General features: G+C 48.4%; 2 protein-coding genes across 6 annotated transcripts; one reads left to right on the forward strand and one right to left on the reverse strand.

Moving 5' to 3' along the window:
• Positions 1-44: 44 nt before the first annotated feature.
• On the reverse strand, positions 45-10,656 carry TMCO6 (transmembrane and coiled-coil domains 6). Of its 5 annotated transcripts, XM_086702480.1 has the most exons (13): positions 10,522-10,656; positions 9,243-9,389; positions 8,696-8,856; positions 3,658-3,773; positions 3,369-3,552; positions 3,012-3,116; positions 2,724-2,809; positions 2,374-2,490; positions 1,788-1,899; positions 1,486-1,672; positions 1,246-1,340; positions 695-862; positions 45-449 (listed from the first exon to the last, which is right to left on the reverse strand). In XM_086702480.1, exons 3-13 carry the CDS (start codon positions 8,834-8,836, stop codon positions 336-338), a joined length of 1,425 nt encoding a protein of 474 aa, XP_086558606.1. In that variant the 5' UTR covers positions 8,837-8,856; positions 9,243-9,389; positions 10,522-10,656; the 3' UTR covers positions 45-335. The 5 variants fall into 5 exon arrangements, with proteins under 5 accessions (XP_086558606.1, XP_086558618.1, XP_025780330.1 ...); XM_086702492.1 differs by lacking the exons at positions 9,243-9,389; positions 10,522-10,656 and adding an exon at positions 5,976-6,088 and having other exon boundaries at positions 8,696-9,204; XM_025924545.2 differs by lacking the exons at positions 8,696-8,856; positions 9,243-9,389; positions 10,522-10,656 and adding exons at positions 5,976-6,088; positions 6,228-6,421.
• On the forward strand, positions 10,218-12,368 carry CD14 (CD14 molecule). The gene is made up of 2 exons (XM_025923429.2): positions 10,218-10,449; positions 10,539-12,368. Exons 1-2 carry the CDS (start codon positions 10,447-10,449, stop codon positions 11,658-11,660), a joined length of 1,125 nt encoding a protein of 374 aa, XP_025779214.2. The 5' UTR covers positions 10,218-10,446; the 3' UTR covers positions 11,661-12,368.
• Positions 12,369-16,591: the final 4,223 nt, after the last annotated feature.

Here is a 16,591-nt window from a genome sequence, read left to right on the forward strand (position 1 = left end):
TTTTCCCCTCTACCCCTTATTGTGCAACCACTGGGACAAACCAGTTTAATGTAAAAATAAAACTTTATTCTGTCCCTTTAAAAACCACGAGCTGCTAATGGCGGGGGGGGGGGGCGGGGGGGGGGGGTGATTCCAGGCCCACATCAAGTCCCCTTTGGTCCTATATGGACAGTTCTGGGTCAAAGAAGAGCTGAGCTTTGAAAGTCTTGGCTTAGACACAGGAGCAGAGAGCAGGAGATACCATTATGGTTCTAAAACCTCAAAGGGGGATCCATAGGCAAGAAAGTTAGGGCAAGGGTAGGGTGGTGGTGATGAGTAGAATGACATCAAAAAGGTCACTGGTGAAGAGCTGTCTGCTGGAGAGCATGCACACGATCCTGGAGCTGGGCCTCCTCCTGGTGCCTTTCCAGGACCTGCAGCCCTGATTGCTGCAGAAAATCCTTAGCAGCCTAAGGGCAGGGTAGAAAAGGATTTAATACCTGGATCCCTGTGCCCTAACACTTGATTCCTACAGGCTTATGGGTTAATCCACCTCTATTTGGAAGAAAGCCTTCCCAAAAAGAGGCTGGAAGTTCCGACCTGGAGTCCATATAGGCTTGCCAGGCCCAGAGAATTGACTAGAGATAGGACTGGAAGGAAAGGGGCCATAGTGAGACTAGAGGCCTCAGAACAGGGGACCAGGGCCAAAACCCACCTCTGGCTGGTAGAGGAACAGCAATCGCAGCAGCTCTAAACTCTGGCCTACTACCTCAATGTCAGGGAAGGCCAGTGTACCAATCAAGCAGGAGAGCAAGGGCCCTGGCCACAGACGTTGGCAGTAAGCAGGACCCTTCTCTGCCACGTTGCACAGAACTGTGAGGACCTGCAGAAAGACATGTATACACAGTCCCCACAAAGGATGAAAACTAAAGACTAAAGATCGCTAAAATATGGAGTGCTGACCACATGGCCAGGCACCATGCCAAGCACTTATATGCATGTTTTGTAATCCCTACAGCTGCCCTCAGGTAGGACTGCTATTCCCACTTACACACGAGGAAACTAAAGTTCAAGATGATAAGCTGATTTGCCCAAGGTTAGTAACTAGTCGTTTAAGGATTCACATCTAGACTGGTCTGGCCCTGAAGCCATCCATACCACACCACCTGCCAGCTCTCAGGTAAGGGTACTTCTGAGTGCAAAGGCCTGCTCCCATTGTTTTTACTTTGGCACCAGATCCCATACTTAAGTGACCCCAATACCTACCAATATGCTCACCACGTTAGAAACTGGCAACAACTGCAAGAGGGGCTCAATCAGATCCATGGAGAGCAAGGAGGTACAGAAACTAGGACTGTTTGCTAGAAGGGAAAATGTCACAGTAGAGTCCCCAAACAGGGAAATGAAACTGCAACTGCCCCCCCCCCCCAATCCTACCCACCTTGGCCAAGTCAGTGAGTAAGTATGTCCAGTATCTAAAGGTCCTAGGCACATTATGACACATACCAGTGAGGTTGTTAAGGAGCCAGAGGCCCTCAGGAAGTAGGCTGGGCTGTTTCTGAAGGAAGAACTGCAGAAGGATAAATAAGGCAGCCACAACACGCTCGTCTTCAAGCTGATTTTGCCCTCCCACAACCTCCATTGCTGCTTCTGTTAGCAAGTTGCTTAGACACCGAAGCACAGGACATGCCAGCTGCAAAGACAAGTTAGTCTGAGTATGGTCTAAGGAGGAAGGGGCTACCTGTGTACTGAAGGAAGAACAGTAGGAAGAAAGGTAGCCCAGACCTTGACCTGTTCTCTTCACCTACCAGCTCCAGTCCTGTATCCTCTGTTCTCTGGACAGCTCCAGCCATGTCCAATAGCAGCAACCCCAGAGTGGACAGACCCCCATGGGAGATAAGCAGGGTATTGTCGACCTGGCTGGGCAATAAGAATCAAATAGTCACTACTCAGTCAATCCTACCTTTAAGATGGCAAATGGCCTAGGGGCGCCTGGGTGGCTCAGTCGGTGAAGCGTCCGACTTCAGCTCAGGTCATGATCTCGCGGTCCGTGAGTTCGAGCCCCGCGTCGGGCTCTGTGCTGACAGCTCAGAGCCTGGAGCCTGTTTCAGATTCTGTGTCTCCCTCTCTCTGCCCCTCCCCTGTTCATGCTCTGTCTCTCTCTGTCTCAAAAATAAATAAACATTAAAAAAAAAATTTTTTAAAAAATAAAAAAAAAAGATGGCAAATGGCCTAGGTTGTAGGCTTCCTGGGCTCCAAGTAAAGAGGACTACAGAAGGAAGAAAACTCTCTGAAATTCCAGAAACCAAAGTTCAAAAACAAGAGTGTCCTAGAAGGGAGACCTAGGGAGACCTAGGGAAGGTCTGTGGGACTTCTGCAAAAGGCCTTTGTTACCTGCAGATGATATAGTGCAGACACCAGGCAAACTCCACAGCAACCCCAAGGTTCAGCTTTGGACCAGGTTGCAACAGTCGCAGGATGTGCTCAGGGAGAGTGGAGCCCAAGACGGAGCTGTCAGCAGAAGGAGAGCTGTGAGTGGGAACCACAGAAACCAAGATGCCAGTCATTCTTCCCAAACCCTAAAAGCAGGTGGGAAAGCATTCAAATCCAAAGCTCTTCCCAGCCAGACACCTTGAGCTAAAATGTGCAATAGCTTTGGAAACAAGACTCAATCACACCTCCAGGGGTTACAATACAAAGTGGGTCACACCTACCTGCACATCTGCAGACACAATTTTACTTACGGGATGATCATCTCTGGAGCTTCCTTAACTTGCAGAAGCTGGGATAAGGCATATCCAAGGGCTTCCAGCACAGTCAGATGGGGGGACTAGAAGTAGACAGAATACAGAAGTACTAGAAGTAGACAGAGTACAGATCTGACTCTGGAAACCGCGTCATAAGGTTCCCTGTAACCTTCAACCCCTTAGCATAGGGCAGAGGCTGAAGCTGCCTAAACAAAGCAGGGGGACCATGTAGAGACAAGTGAGGGGAGTGCTGCCCAACGAGGGAGACAGTAGATGGACGCTCACCTGGATGCAGGCAGCCAAGGCTGGAACAATGCCCTGTGGCAGGAGCTGCCTTCTCACAGCCTCACTCTCCACAATCAGGTTACCCAGTGTATACAGACAGAGCTCCTGAGAGTGGGACAACAAAAGCACTGGGCATAGCCTATCTCAGGCTAGGGTGGGGGTGGGAGTGCGGAGGATGGAACAGTGTTGTCTTCGAGGCTCTGGGCAAAAGGGAGTGGAAGATGATGGGCATATGTATGGCTATGGACATCAGGGGAAACAAGTTTTCTTCTTCCCCTATGTGCCAGGTCAAACTACACCCAAAAGCATAATTTTTAAATTCAAGCCAAGAACAAGGTAGGAAGGGACAAGGCTTACTATAAAGTCTGAGCTGTGACCGGAGAGGTAGGTGAGAAGGTAGGAAGTGGCTGGCAGGCAGGCCTCAGCCACCGCAGACTGTTCAGAATGAGAGAGCTCATGAAGGCACCGAGCGGCCTCAAGCTGCAACAGGGCTTGGTTGCTGGTCAGAAGCCCGACCAAGGTCCGCATGCTGCCCTCCAGCCTACATGAGTGAGCACCAGAGCCCTGCTCAGCCTGTGGCCCGTCCCCTCCACACTCCTGTCCATCTCTTAGAGACCCAGCCCCCACTCACACCACCCACACTGACCAGATGAAGGTCTGCTGCGTCTCAGGGTGCTGCAAGCCTCGACGAAGGCTGACCAGAGCCCTCTCTCTCTCCTTTTCTTCTGTCCCCTGCTGTGCTAATCGTAGGAAATGCTGGATCTGGAGCACAGGGCATGGAGAGAAGAGATGGCAACATAAAGTTGCCAGAAAGCAAACATGAGTCCTACTCTGCCCACTTCACCTGTGAGCACTCCAATGTTGCACCATCCCTTGAACTTGTCATTCACATTAATATGGCTAGTAAGTTTCAATCTTGCAGTAGGGTAGACAGAAGAGGGAATCAGAACTGGGTTTAATACCAGCCCTGCCACTTCTCTACAAGAAACCTAAACCTCAGTTTTTCACCTGAAAAATGGGAATAACATCTCTCCTGCCTTCTTAAGGGGTTATTTCAAGGATAACATTTAAACCTTTCAGTCTGGCACAGCCTATCCCTCTAGCCATTCTCCCCGTGCAACCTATACTCCAACACCTAGCATAACATGACTTGTTTCTAATGCTTCCAAGCTTTTGCACAATCTATTTTTCTGCCTGGGATAGTCCCCCCAGGTCCTCCAATCCCTTCAGATTTCTATTCCGGTTACTGCCTCTGAGAAGTAAGGTCTTCCTGGCTTCCTGTTGCACATTTAGGGGTTTCTATTGTGCCTCATGTTTCCTTCATGACAGGTGGTTAGCACACCTGTCTCCTTCACTGGGTTATTGCAAGCACTTCAAAGAAAGGGATTCTCTTCATCTTTGTGTACCTCAGTACCCAGCACAGTATCTTGGCATAAAGTAAGCACACAATGAACCAATGAACCTAGGCACGAGTGCTTTGTGAACAACATATGTAAACACAGACAATATAAACAAAGGGGATGCCCGATGCTTGCTGAATGAATAAATCAGGTAAAACTAATCATTTCATTCACTTATTCACTAAATACTGACCATCTACTCTATGCCTGATAGTCTACAGGCATCTGAGTTTTCAATGACAACAACTAAGATAGGGTGTAGGTTCTGAGGCACCTGGGTGGCTCAGTCAACTAAGTGTCCAACTTTGGCTCAGGTCATGATCTTGCGGTTTGAGGGTTCAAGCCCCATATGAGGCTCTGTGCCAACAGCTCTGGGCCTGGAGCCTGCTTTAGATTCTGTCTCCTTCCCTCTCTCTCTGCCCCTCCCCTGCTCGCACTCTGTCTCTCTCTCAAAAATAAATAAACATTAAAAAACAAATAAATAAGTCTCGTTGGAAAAACGATAAACAAGCAATTAGTAGGATCGATATTCTGCAAACAGGCTGTCAAGCCAATACTAAAAGAGACTCACTTTTAGATGCTGCAAATGCAAATGACTTGAGACAGGAAAGAGCCTAATACAGTCTTTCAAGAACTAAAAAGGGGTGTGGCACCTGGGTGGCTCAGTCAGTTGAAGGATCGAATTATGTTCAGGTCACGATCTCCCGGTGAGTTCGAGCCCCACATCAGGATCGCTTCTGTAAGGCTTCAGCCCAGACCCCACTTCAGAGCCTCTGTCCTGTCTCTGCCCCTCCCTGGCTTGCGTTCTCCCAAAAATAAGTAAAAAACAAAAAAACAAAAACAAAAAAACCTAAAAACGGGTAATTTGGGCTAAGATGAATAAACTGGTAAGGTTGGAGGAAGGCAAAGGTTAGACAATGCTGGACATTATAGGTCACAGGAAGGATTTCGGTCTCTATGTGTTCTTTTTTTTTTTTTTTTTTTTTTAATTTTTTTTTTTCAACGTTTATTTATTTTTTGGGACAGAGAGAGACAGAGCATGAATGGGGGAGGGGCAGAGAGAGAGGGAGACACAGAATCGGAAACAGGCTCCAGGCTCTGAGCCATCAGCCCAGAGCCTGACGCGGGGCTCGAACTCACGGACCGTGAGATCGTGACCTGGCTGAAGTCGGACGCTTAACCGACTGCGCCACCCAGGCGCCCCTCTATGTGTTCTTAAAAGGCACATCTGTCTGATGTATGGAGAATGAATTTGAAGGCGGCAAGCACAGATACAGATGACCTGTTAGAAGGCTGTTTTGAGTACACGGAGAAGAGGATGGCTTAGCCACGATGGTGAAGCACGTAAGGACGCCAAAGCTCCTTAAGACGTTTAAAACGACTAAGACTTGATGTATCGGTGTGGGGATGAGAGACCGAGTTGTCGAGGATGATTCACCGGTTTCTGGCTTGGCCCACTGGATGGATGGAGGTAGTGAAGGGACCGCGTCCAGATGTGGGGCGGACCTCAAAAGGAATTTGGCGCCAGCCGGTGTCGACCTCACCGTGCACCCTGTCGCCTCACCTCAGTTTCCCCAAGGATCATGGCCACACATCCCCCTTCGGCTTCCTCCGACGCGTCGTCTCTCAGCAGTCTCTTACTGATCAGCTGCTGTTCCCTCCGCGCCTTCCGCAGTGCTGGGGGCAAAGAAGCGGCTGAACGTAGGGGCTGCATCTAGGACTCTGAACCCCGTCTCCAACCCGGGAGCCTCCTTATCCTATCTCCGACCGCCATAGCCACCCCGCGCATCCTGCCGTCTCCCTTGCTCGCCAGCACCTGCCTCCCGCTCCCGTCGGCGGCACCGTAGCTCCTCTACCACGCAGCCCACCGGTCTGAGGCGACCCTGCCTTCCGCTCCACATGGTGGGCCTGGATAAAATTCGCCCAAAGCAGAAAGCCAGCGAAGCGCTCCACGAGCCTAAAAGATGGCACGCACCGCGCAACCGCAGCGCTTGCCGGAAAAGGAGGTGCGAGTGGGCGGAGCACGGCGCAAAGAAAAGGCGGGGAGGAGCTAGAAGGCGCAACCAGGCTGTAGAGCAGGGCGGGGACAGAGGGGGGTAAGGACCGATGGAGGGGCGGGGCGAAGGGAGAGTAGAATGGGGTGGGACAAGGGCAGGGAGGGGCGGAGCGAAAGCTAGAGGCGGAGTAGGACCTCTGCAGCCAGGAGCCTAAGCACAGCCGAACAGCACGGTTTTTCTCCTTCCCAGTTCTAGGAAAGAAACTCAGCCTCGACTTGGACTGACAGTGCCTCACCTTCCGCTCGGCAAATACAACCTCCCCATACCTAACACATCCTAGAAGAACATTCAAAACTACCCCGACCTCTAGGAAGATTTCACCAATAACTCGGCTCTCACTGATGAACGCTGGATTCGCATTACTTTATTGAATTGTTCTCCATCATGAGTTATCCCCAGTACACACGTATAAAGAAAATGAGACAAATATAATTATTTCCCTGTTCTAAATAAAAGTAATTCTTTTTTTAATGTATATTTACTTTTGAGAGAGAGAGAGCGTGTTACGGAGAGGGGCAGAGAAAGAGAGAAAAGGAGACACAGAATCTGAAGGAGGCTCCAGGCTCTGAGCTGTCAGCACAGAGCTGGAGGTGGGGCTGGAGCCCATGGACTGTGAGATCATGACGTGAGCCCAAGACCCACGCTTAACCGACTGACCCACCGAGGCGCCTCTAGTAATTCTTTTTTTTAAATATTTAATTGTTTTTTTAATGTTTATTTATTTTTGAAAGAGACAGAAAGAGCGAAGGAAAGGCAGAGAAAGAGGGAGAGAGAGAATCCCAAGCAGGCTCTGCGCTATCAGCAGAGCCCCACCCACTCAGGGCTAGATCCCAGGAACCATGAGATCAAGACCTGAGCCGAAATCAAGAGTAGAATGCAACTGAGCCAGCCAGGCGCCTGGGGGGGGGGGGTTAAGTAATTCTTAAACCAAATTTTGAGTGCCATTAACTACCAGGCACTGGGGAAACACTGGTGAATTTAAAAACTGTGTTCCTTACCTCTGAAATCTGAATTGTGGCCAAGTAAGCCTTGCATGGTCTAATCCCTGCATACCTCTCCAGTTTTCAATGGAAGGGAGCCTCAACTAATTCATCTCTCCTGGGATCTTCTCTTTGTTCCAAGCCCTTGCTTTCTTCATTCTCCAGGCTTTTGTACAGGCTGTTACCCTCCCTAGAGCCCTGTCTCTGCTCCACCACCCCCAATAAGCACCCTTCCCTTAATTAACACCACCCTCAGGATCTCAATTACAGTGTCCCCTACTCAGAACTACTGTACCTGCGTCCCTGTCATGAGAGCCTATAACAATGTATACTTCATAACCCTTTTCACAGCTGTCATTAAGTTACAGTGTAATCGTTTGATGTTGTCTCCTCTCCTTCAAAATTCCAAGAAAGTAGAGTGTTGGTAGCACTTAAAAATTTCTATTGGAGGCCTCCAATTTTTATTTTTATTTTATTTTATTTTGTTGATGGTTGGTAGATTCTTTTATTAATAATCAAAAAGCTTCACACTTACAATAGGAAAATAAGTGTTTTTCTATCGATTAGTTAAATGAAAACTATCCAGGACTTTGTATGATTTCTAATGTGTGCCAGGTTTGATGTGTACCTAAGAAGACAGGACATTAGCCTACTGAAATCATTAGGTATGACTGAAAATGAGAAACAGTAATTTATAAAACATTTACCTAATAGCTTTCCCTGGAGGCCTCTAATTTTTAGAAAGCTATTACTTAGGCAAATAAAAGAGCAAATCCAGGAAAGGGAACAGTGCTTCAAACCAACTTCCTTTGGTAGTCTAGTGGTTAAGATTTGGCACTTTCAAACCCCAACTTCCTTCCCCAGAATTTAATTTCATCTCTTGGAGTCAGTTGCCTTCAATCTCTTCCACAAATCACCTAGTTAAATATCTGCAGACCATCATCCTGCCCCCACATCTCTCCAGGTTCAACATCCATCCAGCTCTGGGATAAGCATTTACTGAGCACCTGCTATGCACCATGCTCTGGCTGGAGGTAGGGTCTGGGTCTTATCTCCTTTGTCATGGGACAGGGTGCTTTTAACACCTACATATTTCTCCTGGTGGCGAAGGTAAGACAAGTCACCAGGCAAAATGTCTGCTCAGAGAGTTACAGCTGCCCACCCTGATTTTTTTTGCACTTATCTGCCCAACAAGACTGTCAATCCTGTAAACAACAGTCCCATGTCCTCTCTAATACAGAGCTCACTGTTCCTTTCTCCACAGCTCCCACAAGTCCTTGGTTTCTCCCCTCTGAGTCCTCTTCTCTATGGACTGTAGCTCTGGGTCTGTGTTTGCCTCTTCCAGTTCCTGGAGTACTTGAGGGACTGTGTGATGACCATGTCTGCATCCCCGGGTTTTGTACCAGTCCTGACATTTGGTAGACAAATGATAGATATTTGTTGAATCAAGGTGTGAGTTGGGGATCTTTGCAAACCATCATTGCCCCTCTTCATTTGCACCACAAAGTGCTTTCCCCAAAATGATGGGGTTTGCTAAGGAGCCAGGCTTCAGTGGCCTGAGTCTTCTGAATACAGAGGCTTTGATGAAGAACATAACAATCAGGAGTACTCTAATAGATGTGGCTCTGTAGTCATAGACAGGTACTACCATTAGGTCCATTTTACAAAGCAGGAGCGCAGAAATCTGAGGCCCAGAAACTTGCCCAAATCTTACAACCTCAGTGGTAGAGCTGGGATTCCAAGCCTGGCTGTCTGACTGCAGAGTCAGTGTATTCAACACTGAGCTATACTCACATCTTGGTCCTCAAGGATGCACCAGTGACCTGGCCTGGCTTTGGGGCATGGCTCAGGGTATAAGGGCATGACCAACAAGGCACACAGAGAGCAGTCTGGCTTGATGAAGCCTCCCTGTTTGGAATGAGGACAGATGTGAAGCCATTCCTGAAAAATAGGAGAAGTGAGAATTCAAACATTTTTTTTGTATAGCTCTTTCCCCAGAATCCACAGGTGCAGAACTGCGAGGGCAGTTATAGAGGCATAGCCCCTACACCACCCTCTGGGACACTTGCTTTTTTTTCTTGGCAAAACAGGTAGGTTACTAATTAATCCTCATTCAACATTGGTCCAGCCTTTCCTTTCTAGGACACAGGAATTGTGTTGGGGGGAAGGGAAGGGAGAGCTAGGTGCAAAGGGGCAAACTGGGTTAGAAATGCCTTGTTTCTCAATTTCAGGATAAGAACATGGAAACTGTAAGAGGTGGAGCTACTTGGCCAATGTGTCTCTGTTAAACACTTCTTTCTACTTTTAAGAAAGCTATTACTTTCTTAATAAAGTTTTAAAAAGAACAAGTCAGCAGAAAAAAAAAAAAGGAAGAGAGTTGTTCTTCAGACCTACTTCCTTCTCTCGAACCTCATCCTATCCCTTGGAGTCAACAGATGAAATTTGCAATGCCTTCCACAAAATATCCAATTATATATCCGAGGATATTCAGGTGATTGGATTTGGGTGTGTTGGTAAGTTCATAGTAGCCACCAAAACTAGAGAAAAGTTAAGCAAAGTACCCCAGTTGAGTCATTGGGATAGAGGCAGAGGGAGGTAAGAGTCCTAGCCTGCGGCACTGGGGATCCTTCTTTCTCAATAACTATCAAACCAGCCTGGGGTGTCTGACTCATCAGGGCACTGCCTGGAGCACTGCACTCCAGATGCCCTACAATATCCTTCCCGCAAAAGTCCCTCTCCTGGCAAAATCCCTCATTGCAAAATTTCCCAGAACCGTAGTGCATAGAGCGGTTGGGTGGCAGAGAGGTGGGGAGTGGCCAGGGTTCACAAAGGAAGTAACAGAGTGACACCCCAGGGTTACATAAACTCTCAGAGGCCGCCAAAGAGGACAGATTAACGTGTGGGGAGCCTAGAAACCAGGGAGTGCCGCTGCACAGGGAAAGAAGCCAGAGCCCTTCCCTGAGCTTGCCAGGACAGAGTCTCCGAGCACCAATCGACCATGGTGAGTGTACGGTCTTGGGGACGAAAGGGAACTACTCGAAGAACCCCAGGGACTAGCTGGGGCCGCCCTGACCTCCGCTCTCTTCCCAGGTGCGCGCGCCCTGCTTGCTGCTGCTGCTGCTGCTGCTGCCAATGCTGTGCGTCTCTGAGACCACACCAGAACCCTGCGAAGTGGACGACGACGATGTCCGCTGCTTCTGCAACTTCACGGATCCTCAGCCCGACTGGTCCAGCGCCTTCCAGTGTATGGCTGCCGTCGAGGTGGAGATCCACGGCGGCGGCCGCAGCCTGGAACAATTTCTAAAGGGCGCAGACGCCGACCCGAAGCAGTATGCTGACATGGTCAAGGCTCTGCGCTTGCGGCGGCTCACAGTGGGCTCTGCACAGGTTCCTGCTGTGCTGCTGGTCGCCTTCCTGCGTGCGCTCTCATATTCCCGCCTCAAGGAACTGACGCTCCAGAACCTGGAGGTAACCGGCGCGATGCCGCCGCTTCTTCTGGAAGCCACTGGGCCTGCGCTCTCCACCCTCAGTCTCCGGAACGTGTCGTGGGCAACCGGAGGTGCCTGGCTCGCGGACCTGCAGCAGCGGCTAAAGCCGGGCCTCAAAGTACTGAATATTGCGCAAGCACACTCGCTTGCTTTTCCCTGCTCCCAACTCCGCACCTTTCCGGCCCTCACCACCTTAGACTTATCCGACAATCCCGGACTTGGCGAGGACGGACTGACTGCAGCTCTTTGTCCGCACAAATTCCCGGCCCTTCGGACTCTGGCTTTACGCAACGCGGGGATGGAGACGCCCAACGGCGTGTGCGTGGCCATGGCGGCGGCGGGTGTGCAACCCCACAGCCTAGACCTCAGCCACAACTCGCTGCGCGCCACCGCCCCAGGCGCTCCTGGATGTGTCTGGCCCAGCACACTGAACTCTCTCAACTTGTCGTTCGCTGGGCTGGAGCAGGTGCCTAAGGGACTGCCGGCCAAGCTCAGCGTGCTAGATCTTAGGTGCAACAGGCTGAACAGAGTGCCGGGGCTAGAAGAGCTGCCCAAGGTGAGTAACCTGACACTGGACGGGAATCCCTTTATGGACCCTGAAGCCCCCAAATCCCAAGAAGACCCGATGAACTCTGGCGTGGTCCAAGCCTGTGCGCGTTCGGCCTTGGCTGTGGGGATGTCCGGAACCCTCGCGGTGCTTCAAAGGGCGGGGGGCTTCGCCTAAAGCCCAGGAGAGACTAATGAATTGGCTCAGATTGCCCTGGCTGCTGGGAAGCCTCGTCAGAACGTCTTAATCAACCAACCCTCTGCCCCATGTTCATTAAAACCTGAAACAACGATTCATGTCATTTACTCAACAGATGTGTGTACTGGGTGTTGTGATGTGCTAGGCACAGAGCTGAATGTGGAATCCATTATATTTAGACTTTCTTCATCCTAAGAATAGAACTTCAAGGGTGCAAGGGGCAGGGAATATTGCCTGTCTAGGCTGTGTGTGAGAAACAGAGGTTTCCGTGCAATCCAGCTTTCTGAGGAGATTACTGGCACCTGAGTTAAAGGATATCTGAGTGATAAACGTGCCTAGCAAGTTACAGCATGTTTCCTCTGTGGTGCACTTTCCAAGAGCCAGCTTCTCCCCCTGTCAATGGCAATAAAACCCGGAGCCACTTACTTATTCTCTCTCTCTTTATCTCTTCCACCCTCCCGGGAGAAGGGACAGCTATGCCACCTGTCCTACATAAGCTCTGGGTTTCATAATTCCAGGGTTTCTCTTCTGCTGTGTAAAGCCCCTTGGCACACACAGGTATTTTGGCTTTCACTGTGTCATCGGGGAATTTGGGCACAGAGGACTGTTGCAAGATGCTGTCATTAAACATTCTGTGTCTGAACCAGAGATCTGATCATTATGTTAGTAAATGTGTGTATAATTGTTTCTGGCTAGATTTTTTTTTTTTTTTCTGGCTGGATCTTTGAATTGCAAATAGGATAACAGCTTAGACCCTTCACAGCCTCTTAGACCTTTCACAGGGCAATTAACCACATGTGCCCTCCAAACCACATTATTTCAGAGACCCAGGGCATCGACCAAGAGGTATTGTTCCTTCTAGGAGTCTCTTCTGTACATCGAGGAGGCAGCCACATCCATCAGAGAGCTATGCACTTGCCTCACAGAGGAGCTGGGAGAAGGAAGGGAGGGGGATATAAGTAACCACAACCCACTGATCTGCTTCCCTCTAGTATCTAGAGCCACACAGGTAGGGATGAAGGATGCAAAGTAACATTGGTGGGAGAGTTACACAGGTTACCAGACCACAGATGCAGAGAATCATGGGGACAGATAAATAAACCTCCCCCCACCCCCACCCCCAGTCAGGAGGCCCCCTGGAGTGTCCCCAAGGGACTTCATCCAGCCTCTTGGAACATTTCTTGTCTCAGAGAACTAACCACTTGAAGCAACTCCTTTCATTTGAATAGCTTTGAGAACTCTTCATCAAAATTATGGAGCCCCAGGGGCGCCTGGGTGGCTCAGTCGGTTAAGCGGCCGACTTCGGCTCAGGTCACGATCTCACAGTCCGTGAGTTCGAGCCCCGTGTCGGGCTCTGTGCTGACTGCTCAGAGCCTGGAGCCTGTTTCCGATTCTGTGTCTCCCTCTCTCTCTGACCCTCCTCCTTTCATGCTCTGTCTCTGTCTCAAAAATAAATAAACGTTAAAAAAAAAATTAAAAAAAAAAAATTATGGAGCCCCTGCTCAACCTCAGGCCCCATTAGGATCCTGGTATACAAAGATGAATCCAAAACATCCATGTCCTCAGGGAGTTCTCAATCCCATAAGGGAGATGTACACAGAAAAGATAGTTATGATTCAGTGAGTGGGAGGGATCAACTATATGAGGGAAGGGTGGTTCTGTGGAAGGCTGTACAGAAAAGGAGACATTTAACCCAGCTCTTGAGAGGTGTTTCCTCAGGAGGGACATTCCCAGGCAAAAATGGGCACTTCAAAAGGCTCAGAAACCTGAAAGTATAATGGCCAGATCTGGGAATTATAACTGATTAGGTAGGGCTGGAGATCATGATGATGGAAGCTGGAGACATTCATCCGTTCAAGTGCTAATTATGTGCCAGGCACGATGCTAAACCCTGTGGATACAGCAGAAATCATAAAGAAGTTCTGGTTCATACGGAGTCCAGATTCTAGTTGGATGGTGGGGGTGAGGGGAAGACAATAAACATATAACATATCAAAGTAAGATAAGTGCTGTGAAGAGAAAGAGGAGAGAGCATTGAGGATTGATATGTTATATGGGATTGTTAGGAAGGCCTCTCTGGTAAGGGATAGTTGAACAAACTCATGAGTGAATTGGGAAAGTGAGCTTAAGGATAGCTTCCGGAATGGCATTTCAGGTAGAGACAATGGCAAGCACAAAGATCCTGAGGGCTTTGGAATGTTATGGGAAACAGCAAGGAGGCCAATGTGGGGGAAGCAGGGTGAGCAGGGGTGGAAGGGAAGAACAGTAAGAGAAAACATTACAGAATAGCAGGGCCAGATTATGTAGGGCCTTGTAAAGCGATGTTACTCAAAATATCATCTGAGGCAAGATAAATTTTAAGAAAGTCCAGAATGAATGTTTAGAAACTTTAATAAAATTTCACATTGCAGCAATGTTTCAATTGTATTTTATAAAAGTGTCATCCACAATGGATTGCAACTTTAAATTTTTTTTTTTCAACGTTTATTTATTTTTGGGACAGAGACAGAGCATGAACGGGGGAGGGGCAGAGAGAGAGGGAGACACAGAATCGGAAACAGGCTCCAGGCTCTGAGCCATCAGCCCAGAGCCCGACGCGGGGCTCGAACCCACGGACCGTGAGATCGTGACCTGGCTGAAGTCGGACGCTTAACCGACTGCGCCACCCAGGCGCCCCTCCACAATGGATTGCAACTTTAAAAAAGAAACTTGGTCCCTTGCCAAAGGGAGTTGGAGAAGCACCGTAAATATAGAACATAGTAAGAACTTTAGGTTTTGCTCTAATTAAGCTTAGGAGCCATCTCTCTCCTCTGGGCAGAAGAGAGATAATATAACTAAAAGCATGTCAGGAAGGGACATAGAGGTAATCCTGCAGGGTGTGAGGAGTTATTAATGGGTTTTTAGTGGACAGTTAATGGAAGCAGGCATGTGTTTGAAAAAGCCCACAGGTGACCACGTGGAGGATGGATTAGCAGATTCTAAGGGAGCACTGAGGAGGTTATTGAATGAGTCCAGGTGAGAAAGAGTGAGGACCTGACCGGGACAGCAGTAGACATGGGGATGTGGGGGAAGGATGGCTCCAGGAGCTCTGAAAGAAACAGAACTGATGGGTCCCAGGATGCCTGAATGTGAGTGAAGATGGGATGACTCAGATTTCCGGTTTAGGTGATGCAGGATTTCTCAAGGGGATGGAAATTTAAAAGAAAAAGAAGATTGGGGGAAGGGCACTTCAGAGCTTGAAGTGCTTTAGGGAACTCCCTGTGGAGAAATCCAGTAGCTAGTAGGTTTTTGGGGTTTAGTTCTGATTAGATGAGTTTGGACTGGATGCAAGAATTGAGGAGCAATGCACTGCAGAAGTGCTAGCCATGTGCTATCACTGTGAAGTGATAGCCATGGAAAAGCTCCCTGAGCCCTGGAGGGGATAGAGCAAGAAGGGAGACTGCTGCTGGGAAGGGAAACTCGGAAAACATCAGTCAACATTTTAGGAAGCAGGAAGCGCGGGGGGGGGGGGGGGGGGGGCGGCTTAAAGGAGACAGAGATATAAGAGGAGAATTCTGAACTTTTCAGGTGGGGGCACAGGGACAAAGTGGTCAGCAGTCTCCTAGCTTCCTTCCCTATCTTTGTCTCTGTCCCCTCCCCTCAACATATTGTAGCCACTCCACTCTGGCATTCTTTCCTTTCACACTGGCTCTTCCCTCTGTCCGGAATGCTCTGGTCATTTGTTTATTCCGTTGTTCAACAAGACTCGTTTAGTGAGTTTCCACCACATGGCAAACACTTGCAAGTGCTGAGGATACATCAGTGAACAGAGCAGCAGAGGCCCCTGTTCATAAAGTGCTTACATTGCAGCAGGGAGAGTAAGGTCTATAGTGTATTAGAAGATAAATGCTGTTGAAAAAAATAGAGCAGGGACAAAAAGAGGAGAGTATTGGGGGTGACTACTAAACATTGCAAGACATAACTGAGAATGTGGCTTCTGAGCAAAGATGTGAGACAGGTGACAGAGTGAGCCTTGCAGTTACCTGGTGGAAACACATTCCGGAAAGAGGAATCATCCACTACACAGGCTCTGGAAGATATAGGAGATGACCTCAGTGAGATGAGGGTCCACAATTTTTTAAGGTTTATAGGCCACTGGAAAGCTTTGGCTTTTATTTTCGGTGAAATAGAGACCCACGGGAGGATTTTGAGCAGAGGGTGACATAATGTGGTTTACATTTTAAAAGGGTCATTCTGGGTGCTACATGGAGAATATCTGTAGGGGGCAAATTAGAAAACCAGTTAGGAAGCTATATTAATAACCCGGTCAAGAAATGTTGGTAGATAGAAACAGTTATGTTGTTGCTTAGGACTAGGGTGGTGGCTGGGATGGGAAATGGGTAGTGAACTTGAATGGGGTACCGGATTTCTTTTGTGGGTGATGAAAATCTAAAATTAGTGATGATGGCTGCACAACTGTAGGAATATGCTAAAGACCAATGACATGGAGACTTTAAAAGGGTGAATTTTATGTGTTCTGAATTATATCTTAATATAAAGTTGTTTAAGAAAAACCAGATGGTGGCTGGATCAGGGTGGTAGCAGTAGAGGTATATATGTTTAAGGTAAGGGTTCAACTTCATTCTTTTGCATGTGGGTATACGGTTTTCTCAGTAGCATTATTTAAAAGTCTGTCCTTTCCCCATCGAATGGTCTAGGCTCTCTCATCCAAATCCTTTGACCATAAACGTGAGATTTTTATTTCTGGGCTCTCTATTCTATTGGTCGATATATCCGTGTTTATGTCAATACTACACTGTTGTGATTACTGTACGTTTGTAGTAAGTTTTGAAATCAATGTGAGATCTCCAACTTTGTTCTCCTTTGTTTTTTTTTTAAGTTTATTTGTTTATTTAGGGAAAGAGAGAGAG

The sequence above is a fragment of the Puma concolor genome, chromosome A1, assembly GCF_028749965.1.
Source record: "Puma concolor isolate L17-30 chromosome A1, mPumCon1.1.hap2, whole genome shotgun sequence".
In the NCBI taxonomy this organism is placed as follows: domain Eukaryota; kingdom Metazoa; phylum Chordata; class Mammalia; order Carnivora; family Felidae; genus Puma; species Puma concolor.